General features: G+C 33.4%; 1 protein-coding gene, 1 long non-coding RNA gene and 1 other non-coding gene across 3 annotated transcripts; all 3 read left to right on the forward strand.

Moving 5' to 3' along the window:
* Window positions 1-678: 678 nt before the first annotated feature.
* Window positions 679-4,783, forward strand: LOC140044186 (uncharacterized). Its single transcript, XM_072088664.1, has 6 exons — window positions 679-885; window positions 1,605-1,694; window positions 2,140-2,298; window positions 2,630-2,878; window positions 3,337-3,522; window positions 4,721-4,783. The coding sequence occupies exons 1-6, from the start codon at window positions 679-681 to the stop codon at window positions 4,781-4,783; spliced, it is 954 nt and encodes a 317-aa protein (XP_071944765.1).
* A 3,564-nt stretch (window positions 4,784-8,347) lies between these two features.
* On the forward strand, window positions 8,348-8,420 carry Trnav-aac (transfer RNA valine (anticodon AAC)). The gene has a single exon. It is a non-coding gene; the product is annotated as a tRNA-Val (tRNA).
* A 13,965-nt stretch (window positions 8,421-22,385) lies between these two features.
* On the forward strand, window positions 22,386-23,296 carry LOC140043740 (uncharacterized). The gene is made up of 3 exons (XR_011844383.1): window positions 22,386-22,414; window positions 22,902-22,964; window positions 23,238-23,296. It is a non-coding gene; the product is annotated as an uncharacterized lncRNA (long non-coding RNA).
* Window positions 23,297-23,627: the final 331 nt, after the last annotated feature.

A 23,627-nucleotide genomic window follows, 5' to 3' on the forward strand; every position in this document is an offset into this window, starting at 1 on the left:
ACTATAGTTCACTATGTCGGTCGGTCTGTCTGTCAGTCTGTCTGTCGGTTTGTCTGTTGGTCCGGTATCATTATGCATTGTAGCACGCGACTTAATGGCTGTTGGCCTTGTTTAGAAAATACTCAATAGATTTCAAGAGTTATAGCCAAAAAACTGCAAATTGTCCATTGGAGGGATTGGAATATATTTGCAAAGTGACGTCACCCGTGAATGTTTTTGATTTTCTAATGGCGCTTCCCCAAAAGGCCGAATTTATATTTTGTAACAATATACATTATAGCAACAACTAATAGCCCCCAAAACATCATTCTAAAATGAAAAAAATCGAAAATCCATTTCAGGTTGATTGTGCTGTTCATACATAATAATGATATCAGAAATAAAGACTAAAGTGCTAAATATTGAAATGATTAAAGGAGCGAAAATTTAATCATAATCATCAGTGTCTGCTATTGAACATATATTATCTTGCAAGTTACTTTGACAGTTAATACTAATATGTGTATATTGTATGACACTGCTGTGTAATCTATTCAACTTGCAGTACAATGTGGTTAAATAAACTCATCACTAAACCATTGATTGGAAAGGATAAGGTTTAGAATACTTAAATATTGCATTGGAAATACTTTTTCTTTAAATAAAAAAGTTATAGTTGGTAATCACAATTGAGACCTAATGCAAGTTGTTGTATGTGTTATATATTTTATCACAACAGAACCAGTGTATGAAGAAAAACCAGAAATTCCTAAAGTGTTCTTGAACAAATTTGTAAGCAAATTTCGCTCTGCAAGAGAAGGTGGTGACTCTAAAGTTGATAGCAACAAGTTTGTTATGAATATCTTGGACTTTGGAGGTCAACCAATTTACCATGTGATACAACGGGTAAATTTTATTGGTGTATTTAATTTTTTCTTAATAGAGATTAGTTTTGCCGTCAATATTCAAAATACATGCCTTCTTCTGAGCTTCTGTTAGTTTCAGTGTATACTTTGTTTTTTGGCCTTGTTACAATATCAGCACTGAAATCAAAAAGCTTGCTCACTTGATTTGAAGTTAAGAATCTATAATCTTCCTCCAAGGTATTACAAAAATGTGGATCTAATATAGTACAATATGTCAGTATCAGATATATAATACAATTATTATTATTATTACAATATTATAAATTATTTTATTCTTCATTTAATTTAATAAAGTCAACTCAGTCTCTAGTCTCTAATTACCAGAAACCAAACCCAGAATTGAGGTCAAAAGTTCCAAATTCTTTTTTACCTTTAAAAATACATTTGGAATATCAGAATTTCTGTAAACCCAGACATATTATGCCAGCCGAATGGTGTCCAGTTTTGGGAGACTTTAAGTAAAATAGTATTCATTGATGTAATATAATGTATTATTAGCAGAGAGGGATAGAAAAGAAAGAATGTAATATTAAACATTCATTATTTATTAAACCAATTATTAAGATTGTAAATGTTTCCAAGGTGAACATGCACTTTGTAAGGAAAACAATATCAAATAATCAGTTGTGCTAGTATATACTATGACACAATTAGTGTATAAACAGTTTTTAATATTGACAATTATGATTATGTTTATAGATATTCATGGTGTCTTATGCTGTTGTATGTGTGGTATTCAACATGAATGAAGGTCTTAATGCCCCAGCTAAAGTTCGTGATCCAACAACTGTAAGTAGATTTTACAAATTTCAAATGTTTTATGTAATTGTACATAAATAAAATGCAGATGCCTGATATATGATTGTTGTTATTTCCACTTCCATGATAGTGTTGTTAATAGCAGATGGCTGATATATGATTGTTGTTAATTCCACTTCCATGATAGTGTTGTTAATAGCAGATGCCTGATATATGATTGTTGTTTATTCCACTTTCATGATAGTGTTGTTAATAGCAGATGCCTGATATATGATTGTTGTTAATTCCACTTCCATGATAGTGTTATTAATAGCAGATGCCTGATATATCATTGTTGTTAATTCCACTTCCATGATAGTGTTGTTTTTCTATATTATGTTGTGCTGCTAATAATAATAGATAATTTGCCAAAATGTTTCAAACTAGAACTTAAAGAATTTAAAATGTAAATTTTGTTCATTTTTTTTTTATTTAGGGAAAAATGTATGAACATCGAATGACAAATCTTGAGTTCATTCTGTTTTGGATTCGTTCAGTTTTTGTAAACGTAAGAAAAGGACAAAATAACAAGATACTGCTGATTGGTACACATTATGAGAGCCTTGGTAAAACTGAACAAGAAAGACAACAAAGGGTACATAGCATTTCTGAAAAATTCCTAAAACATCATTGATCAGGGTTAAATTCATTCACTTGCAATTGAGAAATAAAATAAAACTAAGTAAGAGGGTTTAATTAATTGAATAGAACATTTAGAACATAGATATTATAAGAAAGAACAAATTAAAGATATATATCTGTACTATATTATTAAACAGCATGCCTAAACAATGAGGTATGTTTTACGTTTGTGTACAATATAATAAAAACATACATTTCATTTTGAGCAAAAAAGAACCCCCAAAATTCATTACCTAGAAGGCAACATAAGCATGTCATATGATAGCCCATGTCATTTATTTTAGGTAAAAGAAATAGAGAATACAATTTGGGAAGCCTTGAAGGGAAAACCATATTGGGACATGGTGTATCAAGGAGAGCTATTTACAATTGAAAACAGTGTCCCATTTGAAAAGAGCGGTGCTTCTAAAATCATTCTCCAAATACAAAAATTTGTCCAGATGATGATTCGCACTTTGCCAATCAAATGGCTGCAAGTAATGCAAGAAATACAACAGCTAAGAAAAGACAAACTGTATCTACCAACGTCTGAGGTTAGAAATATATTTTTCTTTCTTTCAGCTTGATCTCAATTATATATCTTTACAGTTTAGTGTGGGTAAAAATTGTTTGAAAACAATAACCAGTTACATTCGTTTAGACTATTACATTAAAGCCTGTTTTTCTGTCAATGTTAGTTGAAATACATAGTTGATTGTTTAAAACAACTATCATTGTAACCATCATGGTCACTTGCATTTGAAAGTGTATAGGAAACAAGTTGGTTTATAGTTGGTAGAAATTTTTTCCATGAGGGTATAATGTTAAACTTGCTTTAATTTTCAATGTTAATCGACTGTTTATGTCGAATGTTATCGGTAACAGAATGGTGTAATTTTAGTTAGACAACATACCAAAATGTTCACAAATACAAAATGATTTAATAATTTTAATTCTAACTCTTTCATGATCACGAAAAAAGATGTCATTGTGATGTTTATTTGCCTTCTAGATAAATGATTTACTTGTCCGTTGTAAGATAACCAATAACGAAGTGCTTCTTGAGTACTTACATGACATTGGCGAGATTCTGTTCTACCCAGATGACAAGATCCTCAAAGAAATAATTGTTATAGATTTGATGGGAGTAGTTGACAAGTTTAAAACAATCATCACAGTTATTGATCCCAAGCTTCAGGTTAGTAATATGCACTATACTTTTTTGAATAATCTGACATAAACACTGTGATTATGTTTTTATGTGATGAATTTAGCTTCAACATGTAATGTCTACCACAAAGAGAACTTTTTGTCCTGGAGCCTAATATTATCTACTGTCACCATAATGAAAGTTAATGAATTTTAAAATAAAATCAAATTTATTCAAATTTACACCTTGTTTAATTTTACTACTGTATATTCTAATACTTAAAAGCAAATATGCTTGTGCATTACAGTAGAACCCCTATTAAAGAGGACATCACATAATGTGGACCCAACAAAGTGTGATCCCTTTAATAGAGGTTAGTCGTAGTTGTATAATTGTTTATTTCAGGAGAAGATATCAACAAATTAGTAATTCTTAGGACTATGGTTTCTGTTTTACAAACAAATCTTTCTCTCCACCAATAAAATGCCTACTAGTTGCATTTGTGACATTTGACATAATCACCACCTGGTCTATCTTGTTCTGCTTATCTTCTCATCCGTATCTTGAATCTGAACTGAACTTGATTGTATCTCTTTTATATCCGAGGCACAGTCTGAATGAGATGTGCAACAACAAGTATATAATAAACATTAAAAAAATTAGACAGAAAAAACTAATTACAAAATATTTACATGATAAACCAAACAAAGTTGAGATCTTCAACTATAAAGCATATGTAGTAAAAAAAATGACTGAAGTAAACTGAGAAAGATTAAAAACTAAGAAATGTACAAATAGGCCATAAGCAGTAAACCGTATTGTTTCATCTCGTTCTAGTGTTAGGGGTCTAGAATTTCTTTAAATATTTACAATGTAATTTTATATAATATTTTTTAACAACATATCAAAAGTTGTTCACAATCGTGTGTGTCAATTTTGATAAATTATCAATTGATTTTGGCACTCTATTTTGATATACATCGGGATGTATCGGCGTGAGTGATTTGGTCCCGCAAAGAAAACATGTTCAAAATTATCCGCAACATCCAAAAATCTGTACCACATGATTGTATTTCACCAATCATATTATGATTACAGATTGAGGAATCCTCATAACGCACGAAGTGCAGAAGTGTGTAAAAAAGCAACGCATGTATTCTTCGCGAGTCAAGAAGTTTGGTTTATTTTGCTATTTTTGGCGAAAAAAGATGATATGCTTGTATGAAAATTGTTTCCTGCTTAACAGGTGTATGATTATGGTTTGTTAGAAACACAGTTTAGAGAAAATAAGAGGCCAAAAGATAGCTAGCCTAGGCTCTAGCCAACGTCCTAGAGTAGGCTACTGACTTTCAATATGGGACTGAGAGGAGTATCAACATACTACTCTAGGCTATAATGCCGAATGTCTAATAACTGCAGTCAAAACGACAATTATAAACAGGTGAGAATAGGCCTAGATATAACTCTTCGTAATATAGTGCTTAGGCCCATGTTGAAAAAAGAGTTAATGTTATTTCTAGGCCTAGGCTTTAAATATCGAATTTAATATCAAAACAATCAATTTGTTTAAAGGTTTTTATTAAAATAATAACGAAACCATAAAGTTACTGCGAACATGATTTTAAACAACAAATGTAAAAACAATGCATTAACTATAGAGAATTGCTGTACAAACTAAACGCGCACGCATGGACAAGCATAGCCAGAGACATTCCGAAATTGCTATTTTTGTTGTTTAAAATCATGTTCGCAGTAACTTTATAATTGTATTATTATTTTAATAAAAAACATTTAAACAAATTGATTGTTTTGATATTAAATTCGATATTTAAAGCCTAACTCTTTATATTATTATGGCTTTGATCTTCCATGTAAACAGCGCCCTCAGGTATTAATTTGACTACTATACGTACCCAAATACGATGAAAGCTGTGCTTTTTTTCGTACAAGTCTGTACATATATTATACTTTTTAGGTCAATAGTTTTTGCCCTTATAATATCGAACATTGGGATTGTTATCTAAAAATGTAATAAAACTGGGTTTAAATGTAATATAAATATTTTAAATAGCATTAAACTTGGGTACGGGCCAGCCCATTTATTTATTTATTTATTCTTTCTTTTGACTGGATTGCATTTTCAGTAACACAGTACTGCTTTCCAAAATGGTCCAGTTATAAGTTTAAAAGTAAATAAAAATTATAACATAAATACACAGTAGGCCTAATTTAAAAGATATATACAGAACAGTTAAAAACAAATAAAATATAACAAATAAAATATAAAAAAATGTAGGTTCACTTGGATGACATAAGAGTTGCTATATTTTTGAGTTTATAAATATGTTTCCCAGTTACTTTTGTTCTAGTTTCAGTTGGTAAAAGATTCCATTCCTTTGTTGCTCTGTATTTGAAGGTTCTTTTACCTTGAGCATTTTTCCAATTTGGTGCAATTAATGTTTTACAACTTTGGCTACGGGTGCATTTGGGGTGGAGGGAGTCATTAAACTTAAACATTGAGGATAAATATGATGGTGAATGGCCATTAATGCATTTCAGGGGTCCCAAGTCTACCGCTACTCGCGGTAGTCTACCGCTTTTAGTACCCATCTACCGCGCTACCGCTATCTCGACGTTTTCTACCGCATTTTGATTTTTTTACCGCATTTTCAAATTTCCCCATATTTTTGGCCAAATTAATTTACGGTTACACCCAGGCTCAGCCCAGGTCAACAATAGTCAATAAATAACCAGACAAAAGTGAGGCAGGATGTTGAAACAATGTCTATTCATGCAGTCTCCATGGTCTATTATTGTATTTTTATTTGTATGCACAGTGCCTTTGTTAAACCGTAACAATAATATTATAAACATGCACGGTAGCACGGTACTACACGCCGGACGTAGAAAAAAAAAGAAGCGTGCAACCAACCGTGAATCAATCACGTGGTCACCGGAATACGCGATTATCAATTTTGGGAGGATCCAAGTTTTAACTAAATAAACGCTTTGATTACACAGTGGTTGAGACACGTTTTTAATAGTTATTACATTTTTAAACACCCTCATAATTAATGGACTCTACCAATGTTGATCCGCTGCAAAAAGAACAACAGATCGCACATCGCACGAGGTTGTTGAGGCGGTGTTTCATTTGGTTTTACTGTACGATCCGATAATACGAACATGTTAAAATGATTTAAAAGGCATGGATTCGCCAAGCAAGTAGGCCTAGGTTTAAAAACAATTTACCTAAGATTGTCGTAAGCTCTTTTGTTCAAACTTGTTATTTATATAGCAAAAATCCACCCGTTCCGGCATACACGCTAGGCCTCTATTCTAGCCTAGCTAGGCCTATTCCTCGGACCTCGATCGATGTGGATGGTGGGGAATTTCCTAGCGATAAGAAATCGGCGAAATACCTCAAAAACGGCCTACATTTTAATGTTATATCTTTAATGCCAGTGTAATTAGTATGGATAAAACAATATAAAACTCAATGTTTTTCATCTGAAATAATATGTTAACTCGCGTAATGTAGCATAAGATGGATTCGGAATAGTTATTTCTTTTTATTATAATAATTAATATAATTTTTTTTTTTTGGGTTTTAAAATGGTAGCTGGCTAGGGCCTAGTAGAAGCCCTAGGCTAGGCCTGTGCCTAAAAAAAAAGAGTAAATTCTATTGGGCAATACTATCATGTGTTTATTGTACATTATATAATTAAGTTAAATTATTTTATATACTGAATTTTAGTTAAAATACAGTATAGGCCTATATTTTTAAAATTCTTTGTACTGAGGATGTGTCCATAAAAAAAAATAAAATGTAAAAATACTGATGGATAAACCTATGTAAAAATTAAGCCAACTTATGTGTAAATATTGTATATACTGTATATTATTATGCAACATATTTAGTTAATTAATTAAGAGACGTAAACGACACGCGTGTTGATTTTCGATTCCCCGCGCGTTGACTTTCGACGCCCCGACAAATTGAATGTGGTTCACGACAAAATCTCCTGCGATCGAATGGACTTTCCCAAGTTGGGACCTCTGGCATTTGAAAGTTGTAAGTAGTAGATGTTCCCTCCATCTTTCATTTAGTGTAACCCAATTAAGTGTTTTAAAAATGATGGGTATGAGCCAGCCAATGATGGGTACAGGTGAGCCAAAATTAAGCTAAACCAGGCTACATTTGGGTGGCATGGTCTGAGTCCTTGGTACTGTACAGTATCTAGGGCCTATATATGTGTACCACACTATTTTTACTCGGGTTACCCGAGTCTAGGACTTACTCATTTTCTCCTCTTCCTCCATCTGGACACTATTGAGTAAAAAGTGCGATTTTTAAAGTACTACTCCTCCTTTATTCGTTGTAATATTGAGCTAGGATTTGGCATGAATATACTACAGGGACATGTCCTCAAATCTATAGAGCCATATTTTTTAATTTCAAACCGATGCAGCCATATCACGTCTCAAAGATGGTACCGTATAGCCGTATTTGGTCATATGATGTAATTACAGCTTCTTTTGCTGCACCCCGAGTATCGCACATTTGTGCTTGTTCAATTCAATTTAATTGTTTAATTAAGAAGCCACAATGTGTGAAACACACCACAGCGTTATGTAGTTATATGCGGCTTCTTGGCGTAGTGGTTATCACGTCTGCTTAACGCGCAGAAGGTTCCCGGTTCGAGCCCGGGCGAAACCTTATTTTCATTATTTTGTAAAATATTTATTTTATGTAATCGGTAATTATCACTTTTACACATGTTTATCTTGCTTTGTGCTTATTACCATAATAATTTATTTGTAATTTAAATGGATTAAAAAACTTTGTGTAACCCACATTTTTGGTGTAAGAGGTTTCGTAGTGTAGTGGTTATCAAGTCTGCTTAACACGCAGAAGGTCACTGGTTCGAGCCCTGGTGAGACCATTTTTCTTAAACTTTATGGTGAATTGGCATGAATATACTACAGGGACATGTCCTCAAAGCTACAGAGCCGGATTTTTAAATTTTAAACCGGAGGCAGCTATATCACGTCTCGTAGATGGGACCATATAGCCGTATTTGATGTGTATGTGACGTTACATCCGGTCTTATGACGTCATTACAGCTTCTTTGCTGTACCCCGAGTATCGCACATTTGTGCTTGTTCAATTCAATTTCAATAAGCTTTTATTATTTCACAACAAGAAAAAGCTATAGCTTTTAGTATTAAAAAGTAGATGAACATACGAAATATAACACAATTCAGACTATTTTTTTTCTTAGAAATTAATACTTAAATTATGCAATTATGGATGCCCAGGACGTATATGTAATCGATCTCGTTACTTGGAAAAAAGAATTTTGCCAAGTATAGTATTCACTTTGTTTGTTTGTATGTATGTTTGTTTGTTTGTTTGTTAGCACGATAGCGCCTACAGTTTTCAAATTCACCCGTTTGGTTTTGGCGTTGCTGTTCTATATTGTTATTCAAATTAAACTATTGTTAGTTGATAATTAGTTTTTTTTAGTACAAGCGTGTGTCCTTCGTTATTTCATTCCGTACATAGTTATATACTTACAGAACATGCCTATTGATTTTCAGGAAAATACATATATTGGCCACAAAAAAAACTTATCTTCCGTACGATATATTAAATAGCACGCGTTCTGTCTTCTTTTAACATGGACATATTCTTCGATATGGACCAAAATGTTAGTCGATTGGTCAAGCGGTTAAGCTTACTACATGGGTTAAGACAGAGACGCCGCAAATCAAGACACTCCTCGACCATTATTCTGGTCAATCTTGATTTTAGAAAGGTCATTGTTGCAATGCCGGAATTGTTTGTATTAAAAATGATTTAAACAAATTATACCTTATCAGTATTTTAACCATGTAAAGCTAATACCTAAAGCAAAAATTGTATCTTTCAACATGCTCCCAGTCAGTGGATATATTTTGCCAAGTAGGCCTACTTCACTCAGTTTCTGAGTGCTTTCATTTGTTTGTTTGTTTGTTAGCACGATAGCGCCTACAGTTTTCAAGTTATCGTTCTGAATTTTTGGGTGTAGATAGGTATATACTTTCAGACCATGCCTATTGAAAATCAACAAAATTGGTTTATTAATAACTTCACAAAATAACAAAAATGATATTATTTTCAGACCGGCTAGTGTTAAAAGATAGGAGACAAATTTCAAAAGCCGGTGAGCAGTTTTAAAATAACAAGTGTACTGAAATTGCATTTTCTCGAGAACTACGTGTCCAAAAAACATCATTTTTGTACAAGAAGCAAGAGTTATAAATTGTGATTTGTAATTTTTAAAACATAATTTGATTTAATGTACAGGTTTATTGATACGAGTAGTTTTAAAAAACCTATTTCTTTTCAAATTCACCCGTTTGTTTTTCGCGTTGGTTGGTCATGTCTCAAAAGCTTATCTTCCGTACGATATATTAAATAGCACGCGTTCTGTCTTTTTTAACATGGACATATTCTTTGATATGAACCAAAATATTAGTCGTCTGGTAAAGCAGAAATGTCACTAAAACATTAATAAAATCCATATAAAGTAATACACTAATAAAAACGGCTCATCCATAGCGTTACTTTTAAGATTTCGCCGTTATCACGAAAAAGCAAATTTAAAATAGCCACTTGAGCAATTCAATTACTTCCGGTTCGTATGCAGAAATATTTCCGTGACGTCATCTCGGGTGCTTCGCTTGGTTAGTTACACACACGAGTTGTTGGACACTGTATTTCTCTATTGTATTTCGCATTCTTTTGTTCACGTAATCAATCTCTTGAGGCACTTTTGTTAAAGTTAACTTTTGTTGGTGTTAAATCAAAACACAATGCCGTATTGTGCAGCATTTAATTGTACCAATACAACAAGTGGAGGATAAAATCGCGACCGGAATATAGGATTTTTTTCCTTCCCATTTTTTTCTTCGGGTCTGAGAAAGGCATGGATCCACGCCGTCAGACGAAAACATTTCCAGCCTAGCAAATTCGCAACGATATGTTCGGAGCACTTCTTGGAAGAAGACTTTGCGAAATTTTTCCCACCTAAACTTCGTGAAATGGGATTCAAAGAAAAAGTAAATTTGAAATTGAAAGACGGGGCAATACCTTCGAAGGTTACATTGCCTTCAGAAAGCACCGCCACCGAGAAGATCCCAGGCCCAGCTGCTAGTCGTAGTAGAGGCGCCTTTCAAAAACGTAGGCGAAGAGAAGTAAGTGTTGTTTTTACTTTTTCATTATTGCACTAACTAGGCTTACCACCACCGCCGAATTTACCTGCCTGGATCGACAGGACAGGCCCCCCTATGTCTAACCTCCACAAATTCTCATTTTAATGATAATAATAATATGCCTTGTCAGTTTGGATTATAATATAAATGATGTGAATGAGAGGATGGTGTGTGCTGATCAGATAATGCAACAATTTTAAGTAGGCCTAGGCCTATATTATTATTTTATTTATTATATGTCAAACAACAATATGTTTTATAAAATAGCTTATGTACTTACAATAAAAAATAATTCAGGAAGGTTTATTTTTTTTTATTGCCAATTCGGTTCATTCAGTAGTTAATTTATTCATGTTTGATATTATTTTTTCATAATAATAGTAATACAAGTTACTTTTACTTCTACAGAACTAAAGTGGTTTATTGAAAATAATATGTCCAGTGTAAATCATTTCTTGTATATTTTTTTAATAGAATATATTGAAAAGTTGCTAACTGAAGTGTTTGAAAGAAGACGAGCGAAGTCAGTCAAGATGCTCTTATGAATTATGCAAAAGCACCACTGGCCGTTAACGCCACATACCAACCGTATGACAAAGCAGACTTGGTCAAGAAAAGGTGTACTTGTTTTCCAACTAAATAACATTTTTATAATCAAGGTAATAAAGTCCTTATTTGCATGTCTTACAATACACATGGTGAAACATACAGTAATTATATATGTTCTTGTCAGTATAAACTTATAAAAATAGTTTTCAAAATTTTTTTTCTTTATCCTCAATCATGAATAAACTTAACTAAATAACTCTTTTGTTTATTGTTTTAATTGTAGGAACTGAACTTTGGTGAAACTGGTGGATATCCAATCTATGCAACTGTACAATGTGCTAATTAGTCATGGAATTTTGGGATATTTAAAGCCTACATATTGTTGCGCAGGAAATGCATTCCTAATAGTTGACACTACGCAAGACGGAAGTATTTTTCTTTTGCCCTTCCCAAGTAGCTTCCATATCCAAGTTGTAAACCTCCGGTAGGCAACATGGCGATATAGTCTGAAAACATAAAGAAAATTGTGATTAGTTAACAAAATAAATTTACCATCTTTAATGTCTCATTACAAGACAAGAAGTTGCATTGTTTTTATGGAAACTTGCCGGACCTTTGGGTCGGTAGTTGGTTTATTGAATTTGTTAATTTAATGTTGTCAGTTTTGTCATTAAAAATCTGATTTCCACTACAATACTGTTATACTTACAAACTGTTTCGTAATTAATTTCAGCGTTAATTCAAATATAGTATTTTATCAAACTTACTGATTCACTGGAGTCATCGTCAAATGGACCTTCCTGTTTAACATAATGCCAGAAGGACACTTCAAGAACATCGCGGTCCAGACAGTTGTTTTTTAACCCAGTATGCTGTATGCATCCAACCGCTCTCCCATTTTCTCTACTATCTCCTCTGTCTCATAACAACATACAGACTCAACAGCAGTTGTTGCTGTACAATGTGAGCACTTGCACCTGCATAGAATCAACATTACAGCACTCAAATATATACTATATACTGTTACTATACTAATTAATAGATGAAAATCAATATAAGCAAGGTCCTCCCAATCCCACCAAAAAAGCCCCAAACAAAAGCTAGGCTTCTGTAGCTAGCCTAGTAGAAATAGAATAAAGCCTATTACTGTGGCTAGCCTATTGGCCTTAGTATTATAGAGTGTAGCAGGCCTATAATTACGAAAAAATAATTACATTTTATTACAGTAAATATACTCAAAGGCTTATTAAAATCAACAAATTTGATCCAAAACAAAATGTCTTTCCCACCACCTTCCTCGCTGACCGCATATGTATGGCCGTGATTTGTTTTTTTTTTTTGTGTTGTCCGATGCAGTCGGCGGGGGTAGAATCACAATTGTGAAAAGGCTACACAGTGGGACAGCCAGTCGACAAATCGTGTCAAATTTCGACTCGGAGAGGGCGCCCTACTTTTCTAATTTAGTTCAAGATTGCTAAATTTTAGGGTGTTGGAAAAACACAATATTTGTAAATTTAGCTGATTATCGGAAAAATATTGTTAGTGAAATAAATTCATAAATGGTTTTAATATACTGTCATGTAAAATTAAATGTATTTGAACAAAACGATAATCTGTAATTTAACGGCAAAATCAACCAATGTCTTTTTTTCGAAATTGTACCCTAGAAAATCATTAAAATAAAATATTTAGAAAAATTGAACAGTCCTGAATTTAAAATCCCTGTTAGAAAAATTAATAATCTACAGAATACGATATTAAGATACAAAATTCGGTGGTTGGGATGCAGCTCCGACTATTCAAACTAAAGGTACCACTATTTGTTCCTTCGAAAACTAGCAAAACCGCCATTTTGTAAACACATCGTCATCGTGTTTATGAATTTATTTATATCGAACGATATACGCGATGTTTATAATTGTCCGCGTATAAGAATTCATATAAATAAATACATTCCAATACAACGTATATTATTACAGTACTTGTTTATTTATCACAGTATACATTTTAGTTGAGGAATATTTATCATAACTATTATAATAGCTTTTATACGAGTCCGAGGCCTAGCCCTATTAGCGACCGATTGTTCCAGGGGCGGAAAGTCACTTAGTGACGTTGTGATCGGGCGCGTCGGGCCTAGCTAATATTAATAATATGATAATATAAGTAGTTCTTTGATAGTAAACCAATAAAACTTACGTTGGCAAGACAGTTTCGTCTAGCTGTCAGCTTGACTTCTTCAGTTGCTATGATGCGTTATGGCGCCGATTGGTCTCCTTTCCAGCCACTAGATGATTTTGTTGTGTAGCCTAGGGGACCAGTCGTCGTCAGAAGCTGATCGTAAATGTGAGATAGTTGGTGCGCGCCTTCGTCTCTATTCATCTTTGTATTTTTATTTTGCTTTCTTATGCTGATGCTTTCTTTAATTTTACGTTTAAGCCAAACTTGTTCTTTGTGTAGTACCTCTATCTTATCCCAGTTAGGTATGTGGTTGTGTAATGGTCATATGGTCCGTGATTGCTGATTTATGTAAAATGGAGGACGAAACTTTCCGTGATGCACGCGTCTGCATGTTCTGTGTATTATCCTCAACATCTTTCTTGTGCTCTTTAATTCTGGTTTTGAGTGCCCTACCCGTTTCTCCAATGTACACCATCTCACAGTTGGTGCACCCCACTTTGTAGACGACACCACAGGAATCCTCTTTGCATGCTTTATCTTTCGGTCGGACGATTAAGTTTTTAATTTTGTTAGATGGTTTAAAGTATGTTCGTATGTTATATTTTTTAAATGTTCTCTTGATTTTCTCTGACAGGCCTTAAATATATGGGATGGATATCGACCCTCTTATATCTTCTGTTTCGGGTTGTTTGTCCGTTTTTTGTTTATCTAGGTTACGTTGTACCTTTCTAATCGTCCATGTAGGGTAGTTGCATTGTTTAGTACTTGGACTTTAACTCACATCATCCTCTACAACACAAGTTATCCGTTATCCGCACACTTCTACACAGATGTAACACGATAATCACAAATAATGCAGACAAACAGAACGAAACTGAGATGATACATACTTCACTTAAACAATGCAACTACCCTACATGGACGATTAGAAAGGTACACACAGAACATGCAGACGCGTGCATCACGGAAAGTTTCGTCCTCCATTTTACATAAATCAGCAATCACGGACCATATGACCACACACAACCACATACCTAACTGGGATAAGATAGAGGTACTACACAAAGAACAAGTTTGGCTTAAACGTAAAATTAAAGAAAGCATCAGCATAAGAAAGCAAAATAAAAATACAAAGATGAATAGAGACGAAGGCGCGCACCAACTATCTCACATTTACGATCAGCTTCTGACGACGACTGGTCCCCTAGGCTACACAACAAAATCATCTAGTGGCTGGAAAGGAGACCAATCGGCGCCATAACGCATCATAGCAACTGAAGAAGTCAAGCTGACAGCTAGACGAAACTGTCTTGCCAACGTAAGTTTTATTGGTTTACTATCAAAGAACTACTTATATTATTATACGAATCGAAACCAGAAGAAATGTTTTCATTATTAATAATATGACCTGAAATAAGCGGCTAACAAGAACTGGTATATAGTTGCTTACAATGGTTTTGTTATTGATAAACAAACAAGCAATTAGATTGAATAACAAATTATTTATTCATTTTTTTTGGGTAAAAACATGTACAAACTAGTACTGTATAATATAAATTATAATAATATAATACAGTAGTAATATTAAACTAATACAGTATTATAAAATATAAAATAGGCCTAACATACAATAAATATTCAATTTTTAAGGTCTACCACATGACAATAACATAATTTACAGAGTATAGTGTAGTAGGTTTGCATTCAACATAAATATTTGTATTCATCTAAATCCTCTGCAACATACATTTATATTTGTAATTCAACATTTTGTTTTAAATAATTAAATTATAGTTTGGGTATGACAATGTCGGTAGGTACCGGTGTCATCTTTTTATCCACTTCACTCTCAGTTTGAAGTCACAAAGACAAAGAACTCTGCGTCATCAACAATTCCTGAAAGTATCAGAAAAAATAATAAATATTATTTAAAAAAAATGTTAATGTCTGGTTGTATATATAATTATAATATTATATGATGACATAAAAGTAAGGCAAATGGAAGCTGTATTTTATTATTATTAATTAAATTACAGTATTTACTATTATTATTTATATAATCTAGGCCTACTAGTACTAGTAGCCTGCTAGGCATCTATTGAGCCTAATAAATCAAATAATAAATGAAAAATAAAATAATGATATTAATACTGATTGAAAAAAAGTATTTTTTTTGCGGGGATCAGATCACCAGGCTAGGCCGGCCAGGACCAATGATACTCGTAATCAGTACAACTTAACGACTATCGGATCAGCATCAACACAGTACCAACACACGTCTCGCTATCGCCTATCTATACTGACACACGTGTCTCGCGTTGCCGAAACCACGCTCACAGCTAGAAAATGTACCTACCTTTCGAGGCCTGAGAATACACCAACAAATTTTGAACAAGATAGGAATATATCATACTCGATTAAACTAATATTATTCTTGATAAAACATTTGATTATAATTGTTTTAATTCGTTGGGATGCACCTCCGACTATTCAGAAAATGGACAACAAAACAGTAGTCAAATCGTACCCAGCGTTGCCAGCGATAAAATTTAAATTATGCCGTATCCTGTCTCAAATAATGCCAGATTGGGAAAAATAATGCCAGATCCCCAAAATGTGGCGCTAAACAGCGCCACCAACGGTTGTATGTCTAATAAACGTAAAAACCAAAGATAGTGTAGTAGTCTACTACACTATCTTTGGTAAAACCTCAACTGACACAAAATAGGGCCTAAAATTGTATCCCCATGTCGTACAAAATTTATATTTTTAGTTTTGTGAGTAATAACTAATAATTCTAAATATCTGGGGTGCGAAAATGGTAATTGCAAATGCAAATGACACCAACCCCCACCCCCCCCCCCCCTAAAAAAAAAAAAAAAACAGCCATGGAAATTTATAATTTTTGAGCTGAAATATGAGAGCTGCTCGATGGCCGGGATCTTTGCACTTAATTTAAAAAATAAAAGGATCTTATAGCCACCATAATTAGAAAATGGAAATTATCATTTAAAATAGGAAATAAAAAAAATTATTTTGAGTGTCTCCAGGACCTCAGCCCCACCATGGTTGATAAGAAAATTTGGAAAAATGCAGCTACTCGATGGCCAGAAATGGCACTTAATTTAAAATATGAAATAAAAATATATAGACGTGTCTCCATGATCTTAGCCCACCATAGTTCGAAAATGGCAATTATAATTTAAAATAGGAAATCAAAATATATATTAATTGTGTCTCCAGGACCTCATGGTTGGGGCTGAGGTAAGAAAATTTGAAAAAATAGAGCTGCTCAATGGCCGGAAATGGCAATTAATTTCAAATATAAAATAAATTTATTAGTACCTCCAGGATCTTAGCCCATGATAGTTTTGAAAGTGCCAATTATAATTTAAAATAGGAAATAAAAAAATATATTAAGTGTTTCCAGGACCTCAACCCCACCATGGTTGGGGCTGAGGTAAAACAAATTGGAATAATAGAGCTGCTAGATGGCCGGAAATTGCACTTAATTTTAAATAAAAATGTACAAGAGTCCCTAGGACCTCGCCCCATCATGGTCACTGAGAGGTGAAGAACATTTGGAAATATAGGGTTGCTACGACGATGCAATGGAACATAATTTGAAATATCGAAAACAAAATCTCTAGAAGAAATTCTTTTTAAAATTAGAGCTTCTAGTTACCGGAAATTGCCATTTTAAGGGTTGGGGTAGGGGTGTGGCCGCTTATAATTATGAACTGAAAAAACAAAACCCCTTTCATAATGTGTTTTTGTTCAATTGTCTCTATATCTGGGGATCCAATAACCTGCATGGTCTCTGAAATAGAGCAACATAATTGGCCAATAGGTAGCCTCTTCGGATTTGTTGTGCTGCCTATATCGCACACACGGTAGTTTTCGAGCAGCCTTCCTATCCGAAGAGCCGATTAAGTCCGAAACGAAAGGATGGAAGAACTATTGTACGGAAAACCCGAACAGATCTGTTTTGTACGATATGATATTGCGTAAGGTGATATGTATTAACAAAATATTTTATTTTTGTTCTGTGGTGTATTATTTTTTTGGCTGTTCAAAAAACACAAAATTATGCCAGATTATGCTAAAAACGGCTAAATAATGCCGCGGCATTATGCCAGATGCCGTGGGCCTCCGAATAATGCCAAAAAGCATAATAATGCCAGAAATGGCAACTATGATCGTACCACATTTATAAATTTCACGAGTCCCGACTTCAGTCGCCGAATGTATTGTATTAGCTTCGGTTTCTTTGAAGGAAACCGATTGGTTATTCAATAATACTTATTAGGAAATGCTTTTACCATAATAGGTAATGTTGGGCGGTTTTTAAATATTCATGAGAGCTTAAAATAAAACAGCACTTATTTGCTAGGCGACGAAAAATCGTGGTTTCAGTTTTCAACGATAGGTGGCGCTTCAAAATCGTCAATGCGGAAGTAAGTCGATTTTACACGATTTAACGGTCAAAACGCGAAGTGGCTTTCCCACTGTACAAATACTAACGAATAATAAAGTATTAAAATGATTTTATTATAAAAAACAGAAATAAGGAAGATTTAAAGACTGTTTTACGATCGGTATTTAAACACTAACAAATATAACGTAGGCCTAGGCCGCGCCTATGACGGAGCCGATGCTAGCTAATTGATAGGCAACAGTAGCCTCCCGAGCCCGCTCCTCCCGAGTAGCCTATTTAAACATACCATGTTCAATTTCCTTCTCTTTCCTCCCTTCCTTCTGCCTCAACATCGTCTTCTTCTTCCTCATCGTCATTTTCAAATTCCCCAGCCTTTCTCAAAGGCTCATATTGGTATGGCTGAATTTCTAACGGAAAAGTTTCTTCTTCGGAATCGGAATACATTTTGCGAGGATTGGCTTTTTCATGTACTCATCCAGCGTGATCGTTTTCAGGGAAGATAGCTAAACCCGATATGACGTCACGACTGTAAAGTTAATGAGTTGGCTCTAAACGCTGACTGGTCAGAAAAATCGTATTTTCAAACGTCGATTTTAGCGGTAAAAATTGCATAAAAAATTTCAAAAACCCTAATATATATTTTATTATACCTAAACAATCATCACAAATACTCAAATAGGTGTTGACATTTCTGCTTTAAGCTTACTACATGGGTTAAGGACCATTCCATTAAATTTTTGGACCATTTGGGACCATAGTCCAAATTCTGGACCACTTTTTAGTATACTTTTCAGACCTGCAAGTGTTAAAAGATAGGACAGAATTTTTCAAAAGCCGGCGAGCAGTCTTAAAGTAACAAGTAAACTAAAATTGCATTTTCTCGAGAACTACTTGTCCAAAAAACTTTATTTTTGTACAAGAGGCAAGAGTTAAAATTTGTGATTTGTAATTTTAAAACATAATTTAATTTAATGTGCACCTTTTTTGATGCGAGTAGTTTAAAAAACCTATTTCTTTTCAAATTCACTCGTTTGATTTTCGCATTGCTGTTCTATTGTTAGTCAACTGAAGCTATTGTTAATTGAAAAGCTTGTTACAAACCAGACCAAACTCGCATACACATGCTTGTAGTGAAATTAGCCTAAATCACAAACAGTATTAAGACACACACAAATATATATATATATATATTTATTTTTTCCCGGCGAAATCTTATGTAGGAGAATTTTACAGTAGGCGGATAGGTATGCATTTTGGACAAAATTGTTTAAAATATTGTAAGTTTATGAGATTAAAAGATCTTATTGAGATAGAAATTCAATCATAAAAGTACCAATAAATATTCAAATAATATTTTCATTTTTGTAACTGAACAAACAAAAAATGGCCACCATTATGCCCAAAATGCTGCAATTTTATCCAATATGACAACCAATTTATCTAAAATGGCCACATATATCAAATATTTAGGAAGCTACTTTCTAAGATATCACTCCTTAAAGTGGAGCTACACTCAGACTTTCTCAGCTTATATTATGTTTAAGTATGTTTAATTGAAAGTGATTACATAAAAAAAACCAGGAAAAATACGGAAATATTTTCCAAAAACTCATTTCTAAAAAATCGGTCAGAAAATAGTGTTTTTTAACAAATTACAGTTTTTCAGTAACTTAGGGGTTATTAGTTTACAATACGTCGCGAAACACGTTACACTTAGCGACTGACGCGTTTTAGTCGCTGGTCAACGCATTGTGGAAATTTCTTCCCTTTGGTAAATTATGTGTCGAAAAATTGGGAATAAATTTTATACACACAATTAATACGATTTGTTTAGGCCTAAGTAATATTTCCGATAAGAATGTCAGTATAATTTACATGTAACCTCATGATTTTCACTGTACAACAACATTATAATCTTATCAGATTGCTTTTAACTTTAAGCTAGGGCTAGGCCTAGCTAAGCCGTCTGCTCAGCCTAGCTAGGCTTGAATTTTTGTCTAGAGGCCTATGTATTCATAGGCATGGTCGTTTCGCCCCATTTATCGTTCCTGGGTTTTCTCGCATATTAAGAACTGTGAAACACAAAATCCTATACAGAACAAGAGTAGTAAAGAATAGTAAAGCGATGTGCAAGCTTAGACCTGACTGAAAAGCAACTATTCAGGCACCCTATCATGGCCCATGGGTAGGCCAAGGTCGGGTGACAGCAAAACAAACTTCACTGCTGTCAGCCTAGCCTAGCTAGAGGCCAAGCCACTAAGCAGCATCGGTACATACCTACACTCTAGTAGGCCTAGGCCTAGCTTTATTGAATATATAGCCACATCTTTCTCAAATCTCGTTAAATTTGACATTTTAGTAATAGTCTCATAATCACATTATTACACTGTGAAACATAATAGGGTCACATTCAGAATGTTTTAATATACTTTTCGCCCGTCAAAAATAACATCGCGACAAAATAACAGATCGCCAGCTGCAGTAGTGTGTGATTGTGAAAAATGTCACGTGATCGGACTCCCTAGCAAAATAAAAAAACCCAATTGGACCCGAACGGGGGAAAGTGTCTATTTACGCAAAATTGCGCAATGTATACGTGATAAAAATACCAGAAATAGAAAGATCTGGAAAAATTACATAAATATACATTTTACTTTTTTTTTTTTGGTGAAGAAATGAATTTTTTAGGATTATTCAAATATACCCCCCTTTTGCATGTAAAAGAATAGGAAATTACAAGGTATCCCCCCAAAACGCAAAAAGGCGTGATTTTCAAGAAAATCGTACTCATTGAAAAAAATTTCAAAAAAATATGAAGTATAAGGGATGATATTTTTAAATAATAGTTGAAATGTATGAAAAATAGTAATTTTCTGGGTGGAGCTCCACTTTAAAAATGGCAAAATCTTCAAAATTATCTATAAAATTTGTAAAAAATCACACTTTTTTAAGCTTCCTCAATAAAAACCTTTTTAAGATTACAACTACCAAATTTCATATGCTGTTTACCAACCATTTTAAGAAGTCATACAGAAAATATAAACATGGTACTGTATTGTATGTGAATTATTTATGAAGATAGTGCATCTCAAAATCCCAAAAAGTCTCAAATTGACTAAATAATCTAAATTTTTCAGTTTTTCTCACATACAGAATACGCAGATTTTGAATTTTAGATATGTGTTTACAATCCACTTGACTACCCACATGGTAAATATAATAACACTTGGTCAAGTATTAATTTGTAAAGTTATTACTACGTAAAAATTGGTCCAGACCTAAAAAAGGCTATAATTGCAGGGCTATAATTGCTCGAAATTGACTGGATATTTTGTGGTGAACTTTTGATATAGTATGGATAACATATTTCTTTCACAATATCAACTTTCAAAATGTAGACCCTGAACGTCGAACAAAATTAATTTTCTAGGCCTTTTTTCAGCTACTGCTTATGGCCTAAAATTAATTTTGAGAAGGAATTGCATTATATATAGCATTTGTGTGTTCTGCCATTGTCAGAAATATTTTAAAATGTGTTTCAAAAATATTACTTGCTAATTTATATTTATTATGGGTTAATTGAATTGGTGTAATTTTGAATTCATTATGGATTTCAAGATCATCAAAGAATAAGTTGTATTTAAGATCTAGAGAGCTAGTAGAAAACAATTCCCAGAACATGGATAGATTATTATTGTTTAGTTCATCTTTAAGTGTATGAGTATTGGTTGTCTTTATGCATAAGTCGTTTGCATTCAAATACGAAATGATATACAGTTTCCTTTTCATTACAATTACACAATAAACATATACATGTATTTTGAGGTGACCATGCTTCTTTTCTACCTTCAAGTGGTAGTGAATTTGAGCTGAATTTTAGGCTTGAAGCATGGTAATACACTTATCTAATAGATTTTTTTTTCTAATTTTGGTCTCTATTCACTTATTATTACATAGGCAAATTACATTTGTTGTTTGTTTTTCTTTATTATAGGAATCTTTTAAACAACTTTGGAGTGATTTAAATGACGGTAAATTAGATCAAAGACTGTTGCAGCATATATGGAAGGATGAGTCAAAAGAGATGATTGACTTCTTTGTGTCTCTCATGCAAACTTTTGGGTTAATGTGTGAAAAAAGAAGTAAAAAGGTATTTAAATTGTGTTAAACTTTGTAAAGTAATGGAATTATTTGTTGGATGTTCAATCTAATAATAATTATTTTTTGCAGAATGATGGCCGAATGTTCTATGTTCTTTCGCGCCTGAAGCCCCAACGGGATGATTCAACAACAGTTGAATATGAAGAGAAGCGTGCTATTTCTCTCTTTCATGACTTTGATGGCTACCTACCAGATGATCTCTTTCAACGTGTTGCAACTAAATTTATTGAGGAATTCCAAATGGAAGATGTTGAACCTACATTGTCTTATGAGCATGTAGAATTAGATATTGATGGTAATCACTTAGTTGTTCTAAACATAGCTACCATCAACAATTGCCGTATGTTTCAGGTAAACCTAATTTAAAAGTACATAGTGTGTGGTAAATAAGGGCAGCTCCATTGCAGAAAAAAAGACCCATAAGCATATTTCAGGTTAATGGTTACCATTTTATATAAACATTAAGGGTCCAACAATATTAATAATAATTGAACAGTTCTTGGTAGTAGTGTTTAAGCAAGTGTGATTCACTTACAATACAATATATATATACACCATTTATATTCTGTGATTTAAAAAATGTTAATGGGATTTGAGATTCTCCATTAACTACCTAGTATGTTAGTTCTGAAAAGAACTGTTTGAGTTTCTCGACGTTTCGATCAACATACTTTGATCGTCCTCAGAGTGTATTAATCGAAACGTCGAGAAACTCAACAGTTCTTTTCAAAAGTAACATATTAATTTCATTTCAACATTTTTATTTCGCTATGTCTTGTAGCATTTTAACTAATAATCGTTCTACCGTACTGTAAACACATCTTTTTAAATGTTGCAGAAAACAATAGTCCGGAGAGAAAACGAAGATGAAGTTGATCCACAACCTAGAATCTGTCAAAAGGTACTGTACAGCTACAGTAATACTAAACAAATGTTATGAAGATCCCATGTAGGCCCTATATTGTACACAGTAGGTTCAGAAATTTTTTGCCCAGACAAATTTTGTGATATTGCAGAAAAAATAATGCATTCATTGTTATGCTAAAGAGTGGCCATACATTTTGTTAGCACCCGTAAACAAATATAAAGCTATAAATGTTCTGCTGTAAATACTAAAATTACATATTGATATAATTTTTATGCATCCAGTAATAACTATTTACACTGCCTATAGGTACTTAGTTTTCTTCAAAACTCATTGCCAGTACTGAGTAAGAAGGGGGCATGTGGTGTAGAAATAAAGATGTACATCCGATGTGATGTATGTTCAAATAACAGTTGCATATGCAGAATGTTCCTAGAAGCCCTTTGCCGGTCGTTCCATATTCAGCTTGGCCTCCCTCTGAATGTTAAACATACTCATATGCATGTTGTTCGCAAATTTGATAAAGATGCGTTACCTTGTAGAAGCAAAGCAATGGACATAAAACGTTACTGCAGACTGTTTGGAGTAAACACAGAAGGTAACTGATGATTGTCTTCGTTAAACATCAAGTATAAACTTATACTAAATTTATAATCTTCACACCGACAAAAAACAATATTCAGTATGGTTAAATTAAAT

This window comes from Antedon mediterranea, chromosome 3, assembly GCF_964355755.1.
Source record: "Antedon mediterranea chromosome 3, ecAntMedi1.1, whole genome shotgun sequence".
Lineage (NCBI taxonomy): Eukaryota > Metazoa > Echinodermata > Crinoidea > Comatulida > Antedonidae > Antedon > Antedon mediterranea.

Bases quoted from the DNA above. Each gene is read 5' to 3' on its own strand.
- LOC140044186 (XM_072088664.1), top strand. From the start codon at position 679: ATGCAAGTTGTTGTATGTGTTATATATTTTATCACAACAGAACCAGTG. The intron at 886-1,604 runs GTAAATTTTATT...TTATGTTTATAG, and splicing joins TTTACCATGTGATACAACGG to ATATTCATGGTGTCTTATGC. The intron at 3,523-4,720 runs GTTAGTAATATG...CCTGCTTAACAG, and splicing joins TTATTGATCCCAAGCTTCAG to GTGTATGATTATGGTTTGTT.